Raw genomic sequence first — 26,296 nt, forward strand, 5'->3', positions numbered from 1 at the left:
AGCCGAGACGAGTCGAGTCGAGACGAGACGAGACGAGACGAGACGAGACGAGACGAGCCGAGCCGAGACGAGACGAGACGAGACGAGACGAGACGTCTTCACAGGTGAAAACAGCCTGTCTGATCCTGATGTTTGGGATTTTTATTCTTTATAAATAATAAAATTCACTTTCTGTCCATCATCTAAATAATTTGGCCTGCATATGTGACTGACAGCCAATGACAGAGCAGCATTTTCTGAGTTTTCCTGTGGCGGTGAAACACTTGTGTGTGCGGCGGTGAGTCAGCGCTGCAGAGGGGAGGTCTGCTCATCAGGGGTGAAGGACAAACAGGAAGTGAGGTGTCGCTGGAGCGGGTCAGCGCTCGCGGTCACACCTTTGGACTGACAGATGTGTTCATCCATCATGTGACTGGGGGGGCACAAGGGCAGGGTAGACCACCCCCACTCCCTGTCCTCGCTGTCGATGGCGTCAAGGCCCACTGAGGGGACGGGAGCCGACAGCCTTCACTGCCCGAGGTCAAACTTTTCAGTTAAGTGGATGAGGGACTGCAGGGCGCCGCTGTGCCACTGTGACTCACCGTCAGGCCGTGGACCAATCAGATCACAGCCAAGAGGCCACAGGATCGGGTGGCTGACACCTGGAGACTGGTAAGACTGTAATCTTTGGGCAGGTATCTGTAGGCTGCAGTCAATCCTGAGTTCACTGGAACTTCCTGTCCAGGATGTCGTGATTCATCAATCTGCTGTTCATGTTTTCCGTTAATCGACTGCTCGATGAGTCACGGCTCACAGAGAGTGACTGGTGTTAGCATGTTAGCGGTTAGCTCTTCAGCTACAGTCGCTCAACAACAAGCTCTGTGAGTCGCCACTGCGTCCCCAAATATTTCCTGAAGATGTGAAAATAGATTTTGCTGTGTATGAGTGGGGATTTGAGCTGCTGAGCTAACGAAACGAAGCTTAAACATTGCTTCCAGTGTCAGATCAAATCCAGGTCTTCAGACCTCAGTGACTGTGAACAGGGTGGCACTGTCGTCTCACAGCTAGAAGGTCCCGGGTTCGATTCCTCCACCGTGCCTTCGGTGCCTGCTGCATGTTCTCCCCGTGTTCACCTGGGGTATCCTCCTTAAAAAAAAACACTAAAAACATACAAGAAGATCACCACCTGACCAATGGTGACGAAGGAATCTGGGTCCCGGGGTGCCGGTCGGATGGCAGCCCAGCGCTCCTGGTCTGCTGCAGAGGAAGGACCAGGATGGGATAAATGCGGAGGACAAAATTCACCAATTTGCATGGCGTGTTTGCGTGTATGTTGTGTGACAAATAAAGGGGATTGTCCCTCTGATTCTTCTAATCTGCTTCTATGATGCTTATGGCAAGTTATGAACATGGTCTCTATCAAAAATGTCAAATTCAGTTATTCAGAAATGTTTCTGGAGGCAAACTGTTTTTATTTTCATGGCAAGATGTCTTTAAAAGACAAACACGTCTTCATCGGAGTCACTGTCAGCGGAGGATTACACACCTCTACTGTGTGACACACATGATCTGAGTGGGAGGCTGGTTCTCTATCAAGGTGCAAGCTGATTGGTCAAAAATGAGGAAGTGATACATCATCAACGGAAGGGAGAAAGAAGGAGGAGGGAAGTGAAGGAGAGCGAGATGAGCTGAGTGAGGAGGTGGATGGACGTAACGTGGCTGCCAAGTCGTGAAGCTGTTGTGACGTATCCCATCATGCCAAGTCCACCGTGTCAGGATCATGTTTAAGGTCGCCAAGACTTGCCACGAGCACGCCTTCATTCTGTTAGTGATAATAAATATGCAACGTCCACTTAGACGGAAAATATTTCACACGAGGTTTAATCAGAACCGCAGAACGGTTTGTTATATGAATATGTGATGTTACGAATGTGACGCATGTTCAGTACGTTAGCTAACGACTGACGACTGGTTTTACACTGGACCAGAATCCTGGCCTCCTGGGGGGCTTCACATACATGCACCTTGACCTCCTCCAAACATGGACTCTGTCGCTCCTCATACAACGTTTGATCGTGACTCCTCTCACCACCACCTTCATACATGCATGTGCTTTTCACGCCAAGGCGAAAGACAACGCAGACTCGCTTCCCTCGAGTGCACCGGCGGGTGCGTTTCATGCTTTGGCGTGAGGCTGGGCTGCATATTCATATTCAAGTGTGGAGTCCTTCCTCTCTGAACCTGCAGGCTGTGATTTGGTTCTCAGAGTCTCTGAGGTCTGATTGTGATGCTGCTGCTGTCCTGAACAGAGCAGCATCTCCCCGCTGACAATAAGAGCTGAGGGGGGAGTCAGAGGGGGAGGGAGGTGGAGAGGTGGGAGGAGGGTGTCGGTACAATGAGCCCAGTGTTACCGCGATGTGGTCTCCATTGTACCTCAGAGCTGAGAGGTGTCTCCACTTCCTGTCCTGGGCTCGCAGCTTCAGAGAAAAAACACCAATCACTTTCAGTCTGAGACAAACACTCAGCTCCCAGTAAATCCTGCTGGTTTCCACACAGGCCAGTGTGTCACATCCCAAACTGGAGGGCCTCGAATCAGATGTCCACAGAAAGTGAAGACACCTGAACGTCTCAGAGACGTTACAGCAGCTTTATTGACCCTCGATCAGGATGAAAGACAAACAGCTGAAAACGAACAGTTGAAGAAAGAGTTTGAACTGTTTGACGTTTCAGACATTTGAACCTTCTTCAGTACAGTCAGGGGAAATCAATCAGCTGCTTCTCTGATCAATTATTGTTGATGATGTCTCTGATGGTTGGTCGGGTTTTGGGGAGGCCATGGTTCGGGGTGAAATAGATGAACTTACATTATGTTAGTGACTTAAATACGTGCTGTGATTTCACTTTAAGACGTAAATTAAGATTGAAGTTTGGTTTCAGATGTGATCAAACAGCCGGATTAATAATCTAATAATCTGCAACTGCAGTCTGATTCAGCTTCATTCTATTTGCCTTTGAACTGTCAATTGAAAAGAAATACAAACATTTCTTTTAAAGTTGATGGAAATCACTTTTCGTTGCTACTGACGACGTGACGTTTCTAAATACGTTCCATGTTTCTAATAAACCAAAGCAGGAGAGATTTTAAACACATGAACCCAGATTTTATAATCGTGCTCTCACTGTTTCATTCAGACTTCCAGTAAAACAAACCAACCATTTCCTCGTTCCACCTGACCGCACGTTGGTCCTTTAACATCAAACCCTGGAGGGAGTTAAAGCTCTGAGTGCAGCTCACGGATCAGCATCCATTTGTGGTTTTAACCAGACGGACGAGCAGCCGAAGAACGGCTGAGAAACAGGCTGCAGGTTCACTGCATCAACAGCCAGGAGACACGTCACCTTCACCACCTTCATCGGCACCATCATCACCATCATTACCATCATCACCATCATCATCATCACCATCATCATCATCACCTTCATCATCATCATCATCATCATCATCATCATCATCATCATCACTACCATCATCACCTTCACCACCTTCATCGCCATCATCATCACCATCATTACCATCATCACCATCATCATCATCATCATCACCTTCATCATCATCATCATAATCACCATCATGACCATCATCACCTTCATCATCATCATCATAATCACCATCATCACCATCACTACCATCATCACCTTCACCACCTTCACCACCTTCATTGCCATCATCATCATCACCATCATTACCATCATCATCACCTTCATCATCATCATCATCATCACTACCATCATCACCTTCACCACCTTCATCGCCATCATCATCATCATCATCATCATCATCACCATCATCACCTTCATCATCATCATCATCACCTTCATCATCACCATCATCATCACCATCATCACCATCATCATCATCATCATCACCATCATCATCATCATCATCACCATCATCAGATTCAACTAAAACCTTCAAACATTCATTTGTTTGTTCCAACAAACATTTGAGTTTTTCCTCTTCTTCTTCAGCTGCTTTCTGACCAATCACGTATTTCAGCGACCGCAACGGAAACAAGCCTGGACTTCCTGTCAAACAGACTCAAATAAAAACTCCTGACTTCTCAAAGATCAACGCAGCAGCAAAAATAAAAAGATGAAGTGAGAAGTGTCATTATTGGAGGGGAAGTGTTCACCTTTGAGGGTTTGACTGCTGATTCACTTCATACTGCAGAAAAAGACTGAAGATAAAACAAATCTCACCAAGAATTCACACAGGAACAGGTGAGTCCAACAGTTCTTTACCTTCGCTGGAGCTGTTTACATGTTCAAACCCACCACAAGGTCTGAAAAATGAGGTGCAGATGACAGAAAATAGCCTGAAAGGTTCAGATTTAGCAGCACGCTCTGTGTCGATGTCAGAGGATGAAGGACAGCAGAGCGACAGTGGAAACAAAGTGCTTCAGCACTGGAGGCTGTTCTGGTCCTGAAGGATCTGCACTCGCTGTCCGACCAAACACATCATGAACTGGACATGGTTTATGTTTTCATTTTTAAATCTATTCTCTTCTCTTCCTGACAGAAAGGTTTTTCCACAGTTTGTCTCCCTGCTGCTTTCAGGGTGACACGATTGTTGTGTTGAAAGTTAGCATGACAACTGAGCAGCAGAGAGGAGGAGCGACGCTTCAACTTCCTGAAAAATGAGATTACACAACAACACGACTTTATTACCTGATCAAAACTAAAACAGTCACTTCTCTTTTCTGAGACTAAACCTGCAGAGGAGGAGAGATGGAGGGGGGGTGAGGTTGTGAGGGTCCTGGGCTTCCTTCAGCCCAGCAGGCCTCAGTCATAAACGCTGGTCCTTTTGTTGGCGCACAGTTGGCAGCAGGACAACAAACAATGGGAAAGCCCATAATGCCCTCTGCTCTGAGGCACAGCCTGAAGTCAACAGGACACAAACTGAGCGAGTCAGGACCTCAGTCAGCTTCAAAACTACAAAAATCCTTCAAATGAATTTAAGACTCCGGAGGTCCCAAAGAAAAAGTTTGGAAAAATCCTGAAACAATGCAACAAACGTTCATTTCTGTCTGTCGCTGATTCAACAAATGAGAATAAAATAAACGTCATTGCGTTGATTTGTTGATAAATCAGGTTTAGCGTATTTCTAGGGGGGTGGGTGGGGGTGCATTCAGTTCGTCCTGTCAGGTTAATGTTACATGTGCACATTTAATTCAGTCCACTCACTTTTATCAACTGACAAACTGATTGTTGAAAAAAGTCCTCCGCTACGCAGACGATGTCCCCGTATGAATGTGTCATGAGCGTATGAGAGGAAGTCATTTAGCAGACGATGTAACAAATGGAAGATAATTGCGCAGTGTGCATCATCTCACTGGAAACTTACAAGTCCAATGTTCCTGCTGCTGCTGGATGCAGATGTTTAACTGCACAACACCTTTAAAACAGCGATGTGAGTGTCTCAGCAAACAAGGTGTAAAAATCACCTGTCAGGTGCTCTGAACACTGGCAAACACAAGCAAACAGAGGTTGCACATGATGTTGTTTTTGTTTTGTTTGTGCTGGATGTGGAAGCAGCTGTGGTTCTGTCTGTAACACACACTGTAACACACACTGTGACACACTGTAACACACACTGTACACACACTGTGACACACACTGTAACACACACTGTGACACACTGTAACACACACTGTAACACACACTGTGACACACTGTAACACACACTGTACACACACTGTAACACACACTGTAACACACACTGTACACACACTGTGACACACACTGTAACACACACTGTACACACACTGTGACACACTGTAACACACACTGTACACACACTGTAACACACACTGTGACACACTGTAACACACACTGTACACACACTGTGACACACACTGTAACACACACTGTACACACACTGTGACACACACTGTGACACACACTGTGACACACAGTAACACACACGGTAACACACACTGTGACACACTGTAACACACACTGTAACACACACTGTAACACACACTGTACACACACTGTGACACACACTGTAACACACACTGTGACACACTGTAACACACACTGTAACACACACTGTGACACACTGTAACACACACTGTGACACACACTGTGACACACTGTAACACACACTGTAACACACACTGTAACACACACTGTGACACACACTGTAACACACACTGTGACACACTGTAACACACACTGTAACACACACTGTACACACACTGTAACATGGACTATAACACACAATATTACACCAGTCTCTTCTTGGAGAAACCTGATAGGAAAGTAACCACAAGGTCTGATTTGGATGTGTGTGTGTGTGTGTGTGTGTGTGTGTGTGTGTGTGTGTGTGTGTGTCATAGTAGTGGATTACATTTCTAAAATTCCTTCTCATGATGTTAAATGTTCCTCACAACCAAATAAACCGAAAGTCGAAAAGTCTCATAAAAGCCAGATTCAAGAAGTTCAAGAAGCAAATATCACTCAATTAATAATTTGATCAAAATCTCCTGATTTTATCTTTGTTCAGAATTCACTGTGAAGTCAAATTAGACTGCAACAACATCAATTAGATTCAATGTGAAAATGCGTTTATTCATTTTCTTTCCATCAGCTGTTTGTTTCAGCTCTGTGTGTTGGAGGTAAAAAGGAAATAAATCTTTCTGTTATGAGCAGATTACATCTAACACCCCCTCGTGTTCACTGCCACTCGAGTGGGGGGGGGTAAACACTTTGAAACCCAAACCCGTCCTGCTGCAGTCAGACCGCGGGGACATTTTAATCCTCTCCAGCCACACTCTCACTACTCTTCAAAATAAAAGCCTTTTATCCACCATCCTCTCAAGCAATTAAAGCATTTAAGCAAAGCAGACTCGTTTGTTGAACACCATCAGACGTTTCTGTGCTCCAGTTTTCTCAAGACTCCTTTTTACATGCCGGGAGTGACAGAGTGTGAGTGGTGCTAAATTACAAGAAGAAGAAGAAGAAGAAGAAGAAGAAGAAGAAGAAGAAGAAGAAGGTTTTGTCACCGTTCATGAAGAGGTCGTTCACTGAAACCACGACACAAACACTTGTTGGAAATCTATGGGAAGCTGTTTCATCTCAGACTGAGCAGCAACCCTTCCATTTTCCTTTTGTTGTTTGCAGATTATTATTTTTTCATCAGACAGTTTCTGCTTTAAATCATCACCTGTTCAGTGAAAATATATTTTCAAAATAAATTAGTGTTTGTAATGAGCTCGTTGAAAAAAAACAAAAAACAGATCAAACTGTGGTTTGAGAATTCAACACAGAGCTGAAGGTACCTGTGGTGTCCCTCAGGGGTCTACTCTTCAACCCCGATTATTCCATATTCATAAGTATGAGCAGAAAAATAACTTCTAATAACTTGTTGAATGAGATGCAAAATGTTTTCCAGTTTCTACCAGCAAGTCCAGTCGACCTAAACTCAGGCCTCCTTCCATCGATTGCAGTATTTCCACAGAGGAGTTTGCTCAAAAGCATGCAGGATGTAAAGTCCTCGTGTTTCTGCTGCTTCTCACATCAAACCTTCAGGTGATGTGTTGTTTTGTTGTTTCCTGTCAAATTTAGCTTCTATTCAATGAAAAGAGCCATGTTTATATTTCTGGCAGTAAGATTTAAAGACCTTTGTTGTTTTTGTATCAGTAATCACACAATCATCAAGAGATTTAATGTCAGAGCCGCAAATGCACTGAAGTGAAACCGTGCAGCTTGAAGACGAGTCACATGGTTTCTACAGAACCAATGGCAAGCTGCCGTTTTTTAAACTGAAGAGAAACATGTTCATTTGTTAACCCTAACCCCAACTACAGTAAAAACTCAAGCGGAGCAAACAGCCATAAAAACAATATTTTGATCATGTCTGAAGGGGGACAATGAATTTTTAATCCGTCTCCTAAAGTTTGCTGCCACACCTGAGGGACCTGAGTCTCTTCTTCAATTCAAACCGATGAAGAGCAAACAGAAACACTGACACACTTCCTGCTCTCATCACCAGCTTTGATTATTCTAATAAGGACCATCAAATGTGTTTGGAGTTCGTGATGGACGGCGTTTCTCCTCAGCAGCAACTCCTGCAGGAGTCTCACAGTAGTTCAGTGTGAAACTGGACTTCCTGCCTGAATTTAAAGGTTCCTCCTGCTCTTCTTCTGTCTTTATTTGGGATTTTTTGGGCCTTTGATTTATTTTCACACACAAACTTCAAAACGTTCATCTTCTTCTTCAGAAATGTTCCTCTTATTTTTAAAACGTTGCTATCAATCATTTTCAACTAAGCCGGGTCATCGGTTTCACTTAAACATGAATCCCGACCTTCTCATCGTCTCTGCACTGTTTGGACATTAATTTGCAGGGACTTGAAAAGCGGACTACCTGTCCAAAAATATGTGGACATCTGAGCATAAGCAGCAGTGCGGATCTGCTCCCATTCAGACACCGGAGCATCAGAGAGGTCCAGGACTGATGTTGCTATCAGGTCTGACTCATGTAGGACGGGGTTCAGGACTCTGTGGACTGGTCGACTTTCTGGACCTGACTTTTTGCACGGGGACACTGTCATGTTGAAACAGGAAAAGACCAAACACAAACTGTTGACACAAAGCTGAAGAACACTATTGTCTGAACGTCATTGTGTGCTGCAGCACTGACTGACCAGAGGAAACTGACCCGGACAGACTGATCCAAGTCTGACTCACATCACGATGCCACCGAGAGGAAACTTGGCCCAATAAAAGTGGATATAAAAGCTCTGATATGTGATATATATATCTATATATATCTATATCTATATCTATATATATATCTATCTATATCTATATCTCTCTCTCTCTATATATATATATATATGTAGATATAGATATAGATATATAGATATAGATATATAGATAGATATAGATATATATAGATAGATATAGATATATCTATATAGATATATCTATATATCTATATATACATGAGTTTCAAACCTCTGTGAGTTTTACTGAAAGCAGCAACTGCATGTGAAGAAGACGTGTCGTTTCATCAGATGATCACAAACTCATGATGCATATGATCCCAAAAATCACTGAGGAATCAGTAAGAGCCAGTCTCACATTAAAACATATGAAACCACCCAAACACCAACACAACAGCCAAATCCTCACAATTTGAGTATTTTCTTAGTCTCCTGCAGTCGAGGACATAAAACGGGGCTCTGAGCTCAGAACAACTTCAAACAAGCAAACAAACAAGAGACTCGCTTCTCCTCACAGGTCGACACTTTGGTGACCAAAGAAAACACGGCGTGAAGAAGGTAAAAGGAGGCAACGTTAGAGAAGTGGGAAGTGTGAAAGAAGAAAAGGAAATAAAAGAGTGTGAGGGCATAACGGGAAGGTGTGTGTGTGTGTGTGTGTGTGTGTGTGTGTGTGTGTGTGTGTGTGTGTGTGTGTGTGTGTGTTTTTAAAGCGTGTGTTCTCAGAAACAGAAGAAGAACCAATAGTGTGGTGACAAGGTCAACAAAACCCCGTGAAACAGCATGTCAGCAGATTACAGCAGCCAGCAAAGGGAACTCAGTCTCAAGGACACTTCAGTGTCGACACAGAAAAGAGGAAACTCTGCATGTGTGACTGTTTTTATCAAGTTTGCTTCCTTACCTGCTTTTCACACGACGAGTTTGTTTCAGGTCGAGGCAAAGCAGCAGAGTCGCACCGGAAACAAAGAAGAAGAAGAAAAAGAAGAATTAGATTTTTATCGGTAAATGAAATGACAGCAGTCCTTTACCGACTGCTTCACGGCCTGTCCTGTCCTCAGAGTTTGAGTCCAGGCGAAACCACAGAATCGGTTCAAAGGCCGGTTGATGCGATCGATGGACAGCAGGAATGCAGATGAGCAGCTCGTCCAACGAGCCGCGCTAACAAAGCACTGAAATGATCCGTCTGGAAGTCGTCCTGTTCTATAACATCTCTGCTCGCATGATTTCTTTCTTTCATCTCATCACACTGCTTGTTGCACAAAACGAGACATTCAGAAGAATTCAACCTGATCTTTAGAAAACTGTGATGTTTCACTTTTTTTTTTTTTACATTTTGTGTTTGATGAAAGTTTGGGCATTAACATAAAGACTTCAGCAGCAAAAAGTTCAAAAGACAGATTAAAGAAAAAAACATGAGGTTTATTTTCACGTCTCAGCACATGACCCACAATTCACCTGGAAATCAAACCCATGCGTCACCTGACACCCATCAATCACAATCACACACGCAGAAGTGCAGGTGATGGCAGGTATGAGGACATGAAGGCGTCGCTCACGGCTGTCACTGCTGATGAGAAAAGAAAGACTAGGGCTGCCGTGTTAGACTGAGCAGACATTTTAAAACCAGCTCTACGGACCAGACAAAAAGCTGACGATGAACCGAGAGACACTCTGAGCGATGGACTGTCGAGTATTTTCATCCAGCGGAGTTTAAGGTGAAACAGCTGCAGTCCTGGTGACACGGTGTCCTTGTTCATGTGGCTGTGGCTGAAATGATGACTGCTGTGGACTGACTTGAACGGGAGCTGCAGTGCAGACACGTCCAGGTCTTATTGAATTCTCTTCTGGTCTGCTGCACGTATACATAAGTCGGATGGTAATTATTGTCTGGTATCGCTTGGATCAATTTGCATTTAACCCAGATTTCAGGACCAAAGAGGATTGTGGCGCATCAAGCCAGTAGGAGACGGCACAGAAACCGGGACAGGAAGCCATCTTATCATCGTCTTTATTCTTTCATCTTCACTGTGTGATGAAATAACCATCGCTGCCGATTTCATTTCAGCTTTTCATTCTGTCGAAGCTGCATTTGGATTTTAGTTTGGTTTAACATGCCAGACATTCAGGACAAAGGAGGCTCCTGAGATGACGTGAAGACGCCCCCCAACCCCTCCACCGCCACAGACCGGGGCAGGCTGCGTCCACTGGGTCACCTAATTCTGCCCCAGAGGGGGGGCTTCTTTTCCCAGGCTCATTAGGAGTGTGGAGCATGGAGAGAGAGATTCAGGTGAACTGGTTTACACAGGGACTGGACAGACTCCCATTACTCCCAGTCCAACATTCACTGAGAATGAAACACTCACCCAACGACGAAGTTTGTCTGATTTACTTGTCTAACACCCTGCAGCCCTGTGCTAGTGTTAACATGGGATCTGCCATTACTCAACACAGTGTAGAAAAAAGTAAGATAAGACAATCACTGCTAGCAGTTCTGTAGATGTTAGCGCCTAGCTTACTATCAGTAACAATGCTAAAGTGAGCAGATTTGTGTTACCATGAAGCCACTCAACACAATATAACTAAAGTTTAGTACTCAAAATAGCTTAAATTGTTGCATGAAGTTGACTGATTTGAATCAGCAGATGCTAAAGTGTTAGCATGGAGTCTATTATGACTCCACAGTGTGTGCTAAACTGTTAGCTTGTAGCACCAGAGGTGGATCTATCGGGATTATTTTGGCTGAACTGACCACAGACCTATCGCACAGCGAACACTGATGTTGCCCTACTTTAGAAATGGCTGCATTACATTTAGCTGTGGTTCAGGGTCCTGATACTGTTCATGCTCGGTCTCTGGGAACATTTTACAGATCCACTGAGCTTTTCTGTTCTTTCAGAACGTGTGCCGTAAAACTCGGCGAAAACATGCGTGTTTTCACGTTGTTTCCCTTTAACCTAGTGTACATGAGTGACCCTGACTGACCGGATTTGGGCTTTTTCAGAGCGACTTATTGATTGACCCGCTTACGCCTGTTTTCCTGTCACATCATCATTGTTGTATCTCAATCCATGTGTGAACTGATCCAGACTTTAACATGCTTCATCTGTGTCACATCGATCTGACTAAAAACTGATCAGAGCCACATCACAACAGCCACAAACACTGATATAAAGTGCAGTGTAAACACAGAGCGAGCGCAGAGGGAAGGAAAGAAAAGAAAAAGCACACACACATCAATGACCTCCATTCAATCGGGTCCCTTTGAGCGAGGAACAAACAGCCAATGAGCGCGCACAAAGCCGGCCTTTCAAGTTCATCTGGACTGATGTAATAAAATTGACACATGGAGTCGGTTGAATTCTGGGGCGCCTGTTACCTAAACTCTCATTTCCAAAGCACTGTCACCTCCCCTCACTGCAAATGAATCAATTACAGAGCAGTATAATCCTGTTAGGGGGGAGATGAATGCATACCTCCCCGTTGGCAGGTGCTGGCAGGCTGAAGGGGCTTATTGGAGCAGGCGATATCAAAGCTGGGGGTTTTATCTGCCACATTAGAACCACTGCAAACCACCGAGTACAAGCCGCTGTGCCTGCGCTCGCTGTCTTAGCCTACACAATGAAATACTATTCAAAATGGAAATGTTAGAAACAAACACTGAGCACATCTCGCTGCACATTCAGAGACCATTGGAAGTGTTCATTTCAGCCAGAATCAAGGCAGGCACTTCCTGTTCTGCTGCTGCTGCTTCTTTACACATTTTGAACACAGTGCATATAAAGTGGCATGTTGATGCAGCTCTTCATTGATACTCTACGATGAGTAAAACGTCAAATCACACGGTAAATATTCAACATGTCTGCCGCATCATTTTAGACGCTTTTCCTCAAAGTTCAGAGCAACAGATTTGAGACCTCTGGAAACTTTGTTGCATCCACTTGACTTTTGGGGGAACAAAGTTGTACATTATGAAACAAAATGTCAAACCGCTACACTGAAAATTCTAAATAAGAGGCGCTCTAATAATTGTAGTTCTATATTCAAAAGGTTGTGCAATTAGAACTAGAATTCTTAACATAGGACAGCACAGACCGTCATAAACCTTGAGAGCTATACTCAGAATTATAATTCTGGTCGTAGAAGCTTTTCTAAAATTCAATTAGAGATCCCAAAGTCTCCAAAGACACTAAACATGTCGGGCTGAATTAGGAGGAAATGTGTCTTACATTTAAACTACAGTTACAAATGCAACTCCCACATATCGATCAGATTCACTGCACACCAAAGACAGATACCGGTGTCATCGTGGCCTTCAGTCGATCTCCAGTCACAGCCACTCAGTCCAAAGGTTATTATTTAAGGTTCCCCTACATCAGGTGCTTGAATGCACAGAGGTCAGAAATGACTTTGCTTTTTCAGACTATTTTATTAGAAATCCACTTTCCTGTCAGCGGTTTTCTGATTCTAGGACTGGCTGTTTAACCTCGTCCAAAGACCAGAAGGTGAGAACTGGATGTGTCAAGTTCTGAAAAGTTGTCAATATTGGTTTTATTCTGCAGCTTTGTTACTTGTTCATCATAAAATGTAACTTTAGAGAACGCTGCTTCTCTCTCTGACACTGATGAAATATGTTGCCACTAGAACCAGAACTCTGAACTGACCTCAGCGATGAGGATGAGCAGCTTGTAAAAGTGGAGGTTTATTGTCAGGTACAACTGTTACTGCTGGCAGCCAAGGAGCAGCAGAGGGGTGGGGTGGGGGGTGGGTGGGTGAGTCGGTGGGAACCAACAATCCGCCTCATTGTTTTGGCGGCGGCGCTCCCGGGAGCGCTCGACTCCGACACATTCACAAGGTCCGATCTGTCTGGCAGCGGCGGCCGACATTCTGAAGCACCTTGTCAGATAACGCCTGAACCGCAGCGAGCAGCGGCCCAGGGGCAAATAATGAAACCCCAGCCAAGAGCAAGAGGGGAGGACCGGGGGTGGGGGGGTGGTCAGAGACAACAAGATGGAGGGAGAGAAAGAGAGAGTGGGAGGAAGAGAGAAAGACAGGAGGCAGGGGGAACAACTAAAGCTTCACCCTCACCACCCTCCCCCATCCTCCCCCTGCTGTCGGCCCCGGCTCACCCAGACCATTGTGCACCCAGGGGGGTTCAGGAGACAAATGGCCGCATGTTAACCACGTTTGACAGGCTGCACAAAAGGGGACACCTCGGGTCCCATGACGCAACCTGTACGCCCCCACCACTGCCACCACCACACCCTTCAGCATCACCACCCAAACACAGGAGCTACAGGAGGACGGTCCCACTGAGGACAGCCAGGGATGAGGTCGAGTCTGGACAGGAAGAGGGATTTAATATTTGACACTGATCAGTCAGTGACTTTCAGAATAAGAGCTTAATCAAAACTGAAACACAGCCCCATCAGAAGATAAAACTGGATCATCCAGAGTGAAAACAGTTTAATCTGCTCAAAGGATTACGCTTCCTCATGGACAAACACGCACAAGTGGAGCATCTTTTTGGGAAAATCATCTTTGATCCACAAAGATAAGCAGAGAGTTCCCTCACTGATCAATAATTAATGTGCTCTGATCAAACTGATGCTTGAGTACATTCATCAGACCAGCTGAAACTTTATCCACGAGTTTGTGATGAGCGGACACGATGAGGTGGTCACTTCGCTCGTCATGCTGTTAGCATGTTAGCCCGTGTTAGCGCCTGGATTACTGACTCACTGACGGTTCTGAGTCTGTTTTGATCATGATGCTTCATTTCTAAGACATTTGTATGCCAGTCGTTTTCTACAGCTACACATTTCCACATTTTTAAATCCCTTCAGATGATCATGAAACATTTCTGACACCTTTTCTAGATGATGACGACACATTTTTGAGTCACTTCAGATATTTTAGGTTTTCAACTTGCAGCACTTTTGAGTCCTTTTGACAAACGTTTGGATCTTTCTGGGCGATGTTGGTCCATTTTGACGCTTCTGTCTGAAGCACATCTCTGTCTTCAGCTGTAATAAATCACTGTGGACAAAAGCAGAAGAGTGAAGGAGAATGAAGCGTCAGTCAGCCACAGTTCAGGCTGAAGGCTGGGAGGATATTTGGGGCTGGGGGGGTTGGTTTTGTTGGGAGGGGGGATTATTCTCCTCTGCTAACCTTTTCAGCACTGCCTGCTCCTTTGATGGCTGACAGGACTCACAAAGGCACCTGCCCCATCCCTGAGTGTCCCCCCTGCCTCCCCCGCTCTCCTCCGCTGACCTGACCGGCATTCCTGGCCTACAGGGGGTCCTCCCCATGGCTACCTTTACACAACCCCCCGCCCCAAACCAAAGTCTGGTAATCCCGAGGCAAACACGGTTGTGTCGGCTCAGAAGCGACGCACGAGACTTCTCGCAGCTGCTCGGCGAAGGTGGACGACCAACACAGCCCATCGCCGTGGGAACCAAGCCAGAAAAAAAATCATTGAAATGCATTATGGGATTGGTCGAAAGGGAAGGTGGACCAGAGCTGGACATCAGCAGCGGTTCAAAGAAAAACTCATCTGGACTTGAAGGCTTTTCTGAACCACTAAACGAATCAAAGCAAATGTTGTCAGACGGCTCTTCTGGGTGACAGCACACTTCAGTGACGTCCCACAATTCGGTCTTATTCTAGAGTGACGACGTGTTAGGCAACGGCCACAGCTTTTTGATCTGGTTTTGTGTCAGTTTGAATGAAGATGATGAATGTTTGAGTAATTTTAATCACGACGGCACACTTAAGATTTTTCTGTTGATGGTCTTTTATGCAGCATCGGTGCAGTTTTGAACCATTTCTGATGTAACTTTAGTTTTAGTAGCTTTAGAGGTTGAAGAAATTTCAGCACCGCGAAGACGTTTCTCCAAAATCTGGTCAAAAATATCAACGTCTGAGGGTACAGTAGTCTACACTGCAGGTTCGGGGGACGCTTTTCACCAGAATGCAAACACACACACACACACACACACACACACACACACACACACACACACACACACACACACACACACACACACACACAGAGCGTAGTCCCTTTTATTCCCAGTAAAAAAAAAACTCTGCCGTCACGCTCATTTAGCTCAATAAAAATGTCCGACAGCCGTATCCTTCATCAGGGTCCAGCTGTCATTCACAAAACTGTGTGACAGACGCAAATGTTAAAGTGTGTTTGAGTCCATTAAACTCCATCAGCCCCAGCATCATTCAAGGCTCCGCCCCTCCACCCTGCTCGGCCCCCTGGAGACAACCAATCAGAGGAGGCCAGCAGGTTTCTCGCGTGTTTTCTCATTAACTGGCGTTGCTGCTGCGATGGTTGATGGTTACAACGTTAAGATGTGTCAAACTACTGTTAGTGTAAAAACAACTGACGACGGTGAGAACTGGAAGGAGTCAACAGTAAAACCCAGTTTTAGATATCTGTATATTGATCTGTATATTGATGAAGAACAAAGCTGAACTTTGATGTGGAGCGTCAGATTTGAAAACTGATTGGCATGTCTGATCTTTTGAAGACAACTTTTTAAAAAAAAAAAAACATGCATTTTTGACTAATAACATATTTTAGCCCATTTTTAATACGTGCAAACGTTTTTTAATACGTGTAGACTTATTAAAAAACGTGTCCAATATCAATATTCGATATCAAATATCGAATCTTTTTTTATTTTATTTTTTGTTTTTTACATAAGAAGATGCTTCAAACTTCGAAACTTAGCAATTAGCGAAGATTTCTAGCATTATTTTGACCGTGGAAGTCAAGAAAGATTACGGTTCCTTTGCTTTCCGCAGAGCTGTCACTGCCTAAAATCCACGTTGCATTGTGGGTAACAAAGTGCTTCAAGGTAATTTTCATGCATTTTGCAGTAAATTTCCCTTTGATCATTTGGATGTAAGTCGGCAGTGCCGGACCTGGACCACGGTCTCTGTGGAGGTCAGGGAGAAGTTCCCTTCAGACCGGACTCCACGCAGCAGCTTTGACAGGAGTGTCAGCTCAGATACCTCACACTCAGGGGTCAGTTCAGCAGGACTTCCCCCGAGGCTGCCGGATCGCACCGAGCAGCGCTCCTTGGCCTCATTACTTTAATTGGTGGATCTGTGACCAGGAAGTGGTGTCCTTTCAGCGCGGGCCGAAACCCCGCTGATCTGATCTGGCCTGAGGAGGTTTTCGCGAAGAGAACGGCGAGTCCAAGTGGGCGGACGAGTCCTCCTGAACGCAGGAGGTGAAAATCGCTGATCTCCTGCATGAGACACAAACTCCGGCGGAGAGGAGGAAAGTTATCGTGTTTAAGAAGAACGGATCAACTCTTCAGCTGCTCTCAGGACGAATCAGGACGCCGCTGACTCTTCCAGTCCAGTTTAAAACCAGGTCGTACTCGACGTCGACGCACTCTTCCTCATTTTTCATGATGTTCCTCTTTTGACTCTTTTTCTATGATGACGACACGTTTTTCTTTCTTCTGTCAGATGTTTTATCTGTTTGACTTCATGAAGCATTTTTCTGTTTTGATGTCATGGACACATTTATTTTTTGCCTGGAAACCATCTTGACTCTTTTTAATGATGACGATGCATTTTGAGCCGACGACGTTAATCGAACGATTTCTACAAGGTTAATGCGTTTTTTTACATCTTCGTCGCTGATGACTGAATAAAGATAAAGATGCATTTCTAAATGTCAACTGTGCACTTTGGTGTTTCCTGCTGACACATTTTTGTATTTAATCACCTCCTTCAGGCCACAAATGATCAAATGATCAGACTTTGAGATTTCAGAATTCAGATGCCTGAGCCTCCTTGAATGCAACATCAAGAAGACTCAGGTTGCTCACACCTGTACTTGTTCACTGCTGTGACGAGAGGTTCAGTGTAAGCTGGGAAAAGGCGCATTGGTCACAATAAGCAGCAGCAATATAAGGAAAGACAAACAAACTCTGGTTTCATTGATTTTAAACTGATCTAAAGGGGCAAACAGAGGTGGGTGGGGCCTGGAGCCACGGGACAGAGGTAAAGGGGGTGTTCAGGGGGGGTCGAGTCATTCAGCCGTACGCCGGCGGTCTGGACACACAGATGTCATGACACCTTAATCCAGCCATCCGTTATTGATTGTTCCATATGTCTGTGACCTTGCCGCGGGAGCTCGGCCAATCAAATGAACCGTTCCTATGAGGGCGGGGCTAATGAGAACAAGTACAGCAGATTCACCCTGAACCTGAACAGGTTTTTGTCTCTGTGATGACCTCAGCTACACCTGTTCACCTGAGCCAGAGCAGGTAGACGTCCAACAACCGGATGATGAAAGACGTCAATCAATGAGTCAATCACTCAAACCAACGCTGAAAACATGAAAAAAAAAGTAAAAAAAAAAAAAAGTTCTGAAAGTATAATAAATAATTAATAAATAAATATAATAAAGTATAAATACATGAAGAAATCTGTAGTAAAAGAGACATCAGTGAATATCAGATAAATAAAAACTTTGACAAAAATATAATAAAATCGAATGAAAATTAGCAAATTAATTTGAAAAACTTAAAATGGAAATAATTAAATAATAATAAAATAAAATCTAAAAAAATGAATTTGTATTTTCATTTCAAATAACATTTGTTTTAAAAATGCAGGAAGAGAGAAAAATAATGTTTGTGTAATTGTTTTCACTTTGATATGTTTGCTTTGTCACTATGAATCCTCCTTTACAGGGGATGAGTGTTGCATTGTGGGAAGCGTCCACAGAAAAAGGTCATAAATGAGGAAATCAGAGTAAAAAGTGTCGCCTGTAAACGTGTCAAACGTGTTACTGATCAGATATAAAAGCTTATTGATCCTGTTTATTGATCCTTGCTGTCTGGAGGCTCACTGTCGCGTCTCGGGGGCCTCGGTCTTTACCGTCTCATCAGCAGCGTCCTCCCGCTCGTCCATCGGCCCGCTGACGGCGCTCGGCTTTGACCTCCATGAATCCGGCCTGTTTAGGCTCACGGCGACAAAACGTCAAAGGGCGACTGAGCTCGCTCATGAAGAAAATGTGCACATGGCAACATGGGGGGGGGGGGGGTGACAATGCACGCATGTCGGTCACCTTGAAACAGTCAAATAGCATTCCACTGCACTGATGCATCATGGGAGGCGTAGGAGACGTCTGAGGAGTGTTTGTTGTTGGCGGCACAGTGATGAGCTTTGTGTGACGAAGAGGAAGAAGAAGAGGAAGGGGCAGTAATATGTGTGTGTGTGTGTGTGTGTGTGTGTGTGTGTGTGTGTGTGTGTGTGAGTGTGTGTGAGTGTGTGTGGGGGGGTGAGTGAGTTAAAATCAAACGAGACTTAAAACCACAAAAACCAAGAAAGAGAAAAAGTTCAAGAGTGAAAAACTGAGAAAAGAGAACGAACAAGAATAAAAATTCGTTCAAACTGAAGTATTTTATATACAAATAAGAAATATTAAATAAGATCTGCAACAAACGTGACGCGACAGTCGAAGTCAAAAGATGAAGAATTTGAAAACATCTAAAATCGAGAAAAACACAAAAAAAATGTAACCAATCTAAAACCTCTGTGATCTGAGTGATGCTGCAGGTCCTGTGACGTGACGCCGCTGAGACGCGGCGGCGTTGGTGCTGTCTCCATGTGTGTTTTATTTTGGCGGAGCGACGGGGTGTCCTAAACACATTTCCTGTTGTTAATATAGCGCGTCTGCCCACTGCAGCTTTATCTGCTGCGCCTCCCTGAACAAAGGGCCCCTTCTTCCCGGGGCCCCGGCGCCTCCTCTGCCGTCCAACCAGAGGTGTTCGCTGAAGTAAATCAGCCTAAATCCTGCAGGGGGGGTTAGGATGGGTGGGGGCATGGGGTGGGGGGGTGAAGGTGAATACGGATAATCTGCTTTTCTTCACAATAAAACGGCTCGGGACGGGGGAGGAGGGACATTAGGAATTCATATCACATGGTGCATTTTAAGGTTGATTCCCGACCTGTTAAGAAGCAGCTGAGCGACGTACGACGGCGAGGGAGCCCGGGCCTCCGGGGGCCGCCAGGGCCTCCTACAGGAAGGACGTCGAACAACAGCAGCATTTGAGGGCGAAACAGTTCACGTACTCTAATTCTATGGTCGATCTTTGTGAGAGCCGAGCGACACGGGACAGACGTTTGTGCGGACACTGAGAGGGACCATTTGAAAAAGCTCCAGTTTATTTTTAATCACGTCTTTTATTTTGGAAAGAACAGAGTGACAGACGTGTTTCCTGAAAAATCATCAAATAATATTTTTAATGAAATAATTATCAAGAAAGAAGGATTTTCCTTCAGTGCGTCGATGTGAAGCTCAAACAGTTGATCTGAGACGGAAGGTCCGTCTCTTTCACTTCTAATTGTTTGACATGAGGACAGGAAGCGGACACACACTCGAGAGTTTCTTTTCGTTTTCTTATCTTATTTCTAAAAACCTCTTAAAGCAAAAAGTGAAGGAGCCTGAAGAGGTTTTTTTTTTTTTTTCTAAAAACTGATTCCTGTCACATTAAAATTGACTTTTGTTATTTTTAGACATTTTAGGGGACATTTAGGGGGACATTTATGGGAAGGAACCTGAGTGTGTCTGAGGGGAGAGGACGAGATAAGATAAGCCTTTACGATAATAATAATTATTAATAATAAAGTTGCTAGAAAGAGACAGAAGGATGAACTCAATCAGAAAGACAAAAAAAACACTTGAAGCTTTTTGAAGACTCATTTCTCTCTTTTTAAATTAAAGGACGGATTGAAGACGTTTGCGGCTGCTTCACGTGAACCTGCACGAAACTGAAGTGAGATCGGTGAGATAAAGACTCGTTTGTAAAATCCAAAGTGATTCTAAGGAGGTCGAAGGTTTCCTGAAGACACTCGTCCTCCTTTATTTGTCTTTTCTGAAGACGCAGCCAGCTGGCCCTCTCTCTCTCGCTGTCTGTCTTAATGTCTCTCGCCCTTCTGTCCTGTAATTCAGCTGTGATTCGTTCACAAATGGCATCCGTCCGTCTGTAACTCTATCCATCCAGAGTGGGGGGGGCGGGGGGGTCTATATAGGGCACAAACACCTTCGCTCCACCTTCCATCCTCCTTTCTTTCCTCTCACTCTTTTTCCTTCCACTTCACCTCCCTCCTTCTTCCCTCCTCCATCTCTTTTCATCCGAGCGGCCGGCGGCGCTCGCAGGGCTGAACTGTGATTAAGAGGAGCTGCTTTTCTTTGTTCTGCCCTCAGGGAGGTGTTTACTGAGGGGGGGGGACATGGTGGAGCAGATATGAAAGACATTCAGGTCACAGCGAATGACACTGACTGAACACACTGTTTGAGAAGACACTGTGAGTTTGGATTTGGACGTTATGGGGACGTAAACCTCGCCCCCCCCCAGCGGCAAGTGCTCGTCGGGGGGTCAGAACTGATTCCAGAAGGTGTTTGAGATTGAAGGAAAGTCGATGCATTAAGTGAGAAGACAGTTTTCATGTCATCGGTGTGAATTAAAGATCCGTCAGACGAGAACTGAAGACACTGCAGCTCATGTGTCCCCACCCCGTCCTCTCTGTCTCTGTCACACATTCACAAAACTTCCATTAAACGTATGAAAAAGCCTTCTCTCTCCAGGCGTCCTGACGCGGTCCAACCGTCCTCAGACAGACCGTTGTGACACGCCGTCCTCAGTCTCGCTCACTTCCTGTCAGCTTTACGCTGCTTTCTGACTCGTGAAGGCAAAAACGTAAAAAACAGAAAACCTCCACGAACATTTTCTGTAACTGATGTTGATTCAATCCTCTTTTCTGTGTTGTCATGATTAAAAGTGTGTCCAAACACTGAGGACAGGTTTGAGCTTTGTCTGTCTGTCTGTCTGTCTGTCTGTCTGTCTGTCTGTCTGTCTGTCTCCTGCGGGGCAGACTCTGAATTCTGACCCCTCAGCAGACTTGCTGTCTTCTGTCAGGATTTTGTGTCGGGTGTAAATGTGGAGACATAAACAGCAGCGTCCTCTGAGTGGACAATGAGACGGCTGTGAGACATGTGGCATGGACTGCCTGACACGCAGCAGGGACGCAGCACTGCTGCCACTGGAGGCGACGGACGCTCTGCAGCACGCCGCAGAAGGCCGAACCTGCCTTGACAAGCACAGCACAACAGCCCCAAAATCAGCTGCCCTGGTCCTGGTCCTGGGCCTGGGCCTGGGCCTGGTCCTGGGCCTGGTCCTGGGCCTGGCCCTGGTCCTGGTCTCATTATGAGGCAGGACTCAAAAGGGCCAAATGAAACACATTCAACATTTTTTATGAGTTTCCACTTTCAAACCATGACAGAGGACGGAGGAGTCAGACAGTCACAGACCGTCAGAGCGTCCACCACCGGAGACACGTCCAACACAAATCCACCACAGAGAAAAGACTCTGAAAACAGTTTCAAATGAATTTCTGAGGCTGTGAGCGTAACGATGAAGAACAATGAGGTCCAAACATCAGCACCAGACGTCCTCCAAAAGACAAGATTAAAACGGCAAAGCTGGTCCTGAAACAGCTGCAGCCTCACAGCTGGACGGACGGACGGACGGACACCCGCGGACGAGGAGGCCGTTCAGGCTGCACAGATCTGGTTACACCAGGCCTTAATCTGCCCCCCCTCCACCCTCCTCGCCCCATCGACAGCCCCCCCGGGACCCCCCAGGGGAGGAGACAGAGCTGAACCCCCAGAGGAAGAAAACCCACGATGACACGAAGCGACGACGGAAGAAACGGCGTCACGAAACTTGATGACGGAGGAATGTTGAGCGTTTGAATCGAGTCAATTTGAAGCGTTTTCACTTCATTTTTATTATTTCATAAAATCAGAAATGAAAAGAAACCTGCAGCCGATTTTTCTGCTCAATTTACAGACATGAAATGAACCTTTGGCACTCAGCCGGCTTCACTTTCTGCCGTTTGTTTGAGCCTCTAAATCAGGACGAAGGCTGAAGTCAAAGAGGCCTGAAAACGGGTTTTAACCTCATGAAGCAGCTTTAAATAAAATAATCAGCTGACGATAAATTAAAATCAGGCAAATAAAAATTATTTTATTATCAAAGCAGCCAGTTTTTAAAGGAGCTCAAAAGCAGCAAAAAATGTGTGAATTTTTAAAGGACAGAAAATCTCAAAATGAAAACTAAAAAGAAAATAAAAAGATTTCAGTTTGAGGCTCCACAGAAGAAGGAGAGGAGGAAGAGGAGGAAGAGGAGGAAGAGTAAAATCCATAAAAACCTTTGACACTCAAACCCCTCAGTACGTTTTTTTAATTAAAATAAAGAAGCAGAAAATGTGCGTCACGTTTTAAACCAAATGATTTGTCTCATTTTTGGACTCATCGGTTTCCTGTTTTTGACGCGCGCGGTGACACTTTAACGCACGAGCTTCAGACAAAAAGTGACAAAAATGTTTGTAGAGACAAAAGAGACAGAAAGACTGAACCGGGACTCCAGAGTCCGGCAGGACGCGGATCCACAGGTTCTCGCGCGGCGCCGCAGGTCGGAGATAACGGTCCCGGCGGGTCGCGCGTGTCCGGCTCCGCTCCATCATTCACCGGCCCCACAGGCCCCCCGACACTATGAGGCCTTCCCAGACCCCCACGGGTCCCGTCAAACAACTTTTCGAAGAGTTCTGTCGCGTCCTCGGACGGCAGGCGGGGACGTCCCGGCGCGGGCCGGGTGGAGGACGGGCGGGGACACGCAGCGCAGTGGAGTTTGCGGGAGTTGTTGCGGGACTCGGTGTGTGTGTGTGTGTGTGTGTGTGTGTGTGTGTGTGTGTGTGTGTGTGTGTGTGTGTTGGGGGGGGGGGGGGGGGGTGTTTGTGTGTGTGTCTTACCGTTCTTCCTCCGGGGGTTGGCCTGTTTTCGCCTCTTGCAGCGGGGACCCTCCGCCATGATCTCCTGCTTCATTGATAAGTCAGTCCAGTCCGCATGGGCTCCTCGATCCGGCTCCGCTCCGCTGCTCCTCCCCGCTCCCTGACAAGCAGCACACACAAAGTAAATCCCAGACCAGATCCTCCACCCGGACCCCCTTTACTGAGCACTTTAGGGAACTTTAGGACAAAGAAAATCCCGCTTAACAAAAAGTCCTCAGTTTGTTTTCAGTTAGTTTGTTTTGTTGGAGAGCGTGCACCGAGCGCACCGCACCGCACCGCCGCCCCGCGTCCCCGTCCGCCTGATCTCTGCTGAGGGGAGCGACTCCGCTGGGCTGACAGAGGAGGAGGAGGAGGAGGAGGAGGAGGAGGAGGAGGAGGAGGGCGGACACACACACACTCTCTCTCTCTCTCTCTCTCTCTCTCTCTCTCTCTCTCTCTCACACACACACACACACACACACACACACACACACACACACATACACACACATATCAGCACACATCAACACACACACAGGCACACACCGCAACTCACATCAAGACACACACACATCAACACACACACACACACACACACACACACACACACACACACATCAGCACACATCAACACACACAGACACGCACATGCACGCGCACACACACGCACACAGCAGAACTACTTTGAGACTTTAATGATGAACTTGTGGATTTCGTTGCGCCTCTTTTCAAACACTAACGCAGTTTTCTGTCCCACAGTTGAGCCGCGAGGCCTCATCGATCACTGATCACTCATCGATAGGTGAGGAAAATGTGTCCGTGCCAGAGTCCGTGAATGTGTGTGTTATATAATGAGCGTGAACACTGAGGCCTGCAGTGTGTGCGCGGGTCAGTAAATGAACACATGCCGATCAGGTTCGATCAGGCATTGATCAGGTTTGTCCTCCATGAAAACGCATCAAACCTGTTGGTGAGTCCAGAGACGACGGAAGCCTGAATGTGACATGTGATCCACTTGTTTCCTCCGCAGCCTCCTCGCGTCTGAGCGGGAGCAGCAGCAGCGGGACGCGGGGACAGAGCTCCTGCTCCCCGGCCGGCCTGCCTCTCTCCTCCCGCCGAGCATCGTCCTCCTCCTCCACCTCCCCGTCCATCCATCCAACACCTGGGGCGGCAGGCAGCGAGCGGGAGCGCGCACCTCTCTCCTCACCTGGCCGCGCAGGTAGAGCAGCGCAGGTAACTGCTGCGCTTTGATTGGCTCCTGAAAGAAAAGCAGAGGAGAGGAGAGGAGACCTACCAGAGAGTCACCGTGTTCCTCCTGCTGAAGGAGGAGAAGCAGCGAGGAAGAAATGGCAGAAAATAAAAAAGTGCTGCTGCCGCGCGTGCACCCCTCCCTAAAACACTGAAAAAATGTGGACGTTGTCCCGGTGCGTCCCGGTGCTGGAGCAGAGCGGTGGCCGGCAGAGGAGCGTCGGTCCGGGCGGGCAGGTCGGGACTGATCCGTGTGACGCCTCCCCGCCGGAGCCTGTCACCGCTTTTTTTTTTTTTTTTTTTTTTCTTTTCTTTCCTGCAACATAAACAGGCGCGAGACGCTCTGCCACCACGCGCCACCTATCTTCACACGGAGGGATAATTGAGGAGTGTCCTCCTCCTCCTCCTCCTCCTCCTCCTCCTCGTGCACGCCATCACCTCCTCTGATCCGGATCAGTCTCTGTTTCTGGTCACTTGGAGGCTTCTGGGGGTTTCAATCGGCAGCTCGTGCCGGGTTCACCGCACCCACGCAGCCCCTCGTGCCGCTCTAACCACAAACAAAAGGCAGCGCCAAAGCACCTGATTGGCTTACACAGGTAGATTACCTGCACAGGTGAGGCCTGTCAGCACGCGCTCCGCTCTGTTTCTCGCCACAGAAAGTCAGGAGCATGCGCAGACGGCTCAAAATAAAACGTTGAAAAAATCTAATCAGCCATCTTTAAAAAAGATATTAAATAAAATCAGAACAGAAAATAAATAAAAACATTTAAAAGGAAGTTTCAACTCGATGAATTTCACAAATTCAAATGTGAAAAATAAAGAAAATAAATTTACAGTAATTTCCAAACATAAAGAGAATTCAGTGTAAACTGATCAGAAAACGTTAAATATAATCCGTTTCATTGATCATAGAAACATATCATTTATTTAAACAATAGATAAAAATAAAATAAAATTTGTTGGACAGATTAAATGAACTTTGATAATAAAATCAATTATTTTGATAATAAATTCATGATCAGTAAAAACCATCATGATTTAAAACACAGTGAGCGCTCAGGTGTCGTGTCATGTGAGCTCAGTCATGTGACCACAGGCGGTCGCACCTGGAGGCAGATAATAGGTCAGTTTGAGATGTGAGAGCGAGCTGCAGCGGTGAAAAGCCTGATGGGAAATGACTGGCCAATAGATGGAGCCCATCACTCACTGGGAGTTGTTACTGGTCAAACTGGCCTCCCACCAGTTTGACGTCAGAACTCAGTGAAGTGACGACACGTCGTTTTTTTTCACACACAAGTCGACTCCGAGCTGCCGCACGCCGTTTGATCCTCCGCCATCTACAATCAGCTGCTCTGGTCTGTGCTGGTCGCACCGACCTGGAAACACCTGAGACGAGTCTCTGACACAGGAAGT

The 26,296-nt window shown here is 45.9% G+C and overlaps 1 protein-coding gene across 3 annotated transcripts in view; it reads right to left on the reverse strand.

Annotated features, from left to right (window-relative positions):
* Positions 1-25,378, reverse strand: part of zeb2a (zinc finger E-box binding homeobox 2a) — a 58,624-nt gene extending 33,246 nt beyond the window's left edge. Inside the window, exons 1-2 of one of the 3 annotated variants that reach the window (XM_070976366.1) lie at positions 24,930-25,378; positions 23,618-23,756 (exon numbers count right to left, since the gene is read on the reverse strand). In XM_070976366.1, the coding sequence (XP_070832467.1) occupies positions 23,618-23,690 (73 nt within the window). In that variant the 5' untranslated portion in view covers positions 23,691-23,756; positions 24,930-25,378. The other 2 variants (XM_070976365.1, XM_070976364.1) reach the window with 2 other exon arrangements.
* Positions 25,379-26,296: the final 918 nt, after the last annotated feature.

This window comes from Chaetodon trifascialis, chromosome 12 (genome assembly GCF_039877785.1).
Source record: "Chaetodon trifascialis isolate fChaTrf1 chromosome 12, fChaTrf1.hap1, whole genome shotgun sequence".
Classification (NCBI taxonomy): domain Eukaryota; kingdom Metazoa; phylum Chordata; class Actinopteri; order Chaetodontiformes; family Chaetodontidae; genus Chaetodon; species Chaetodon trifascialis.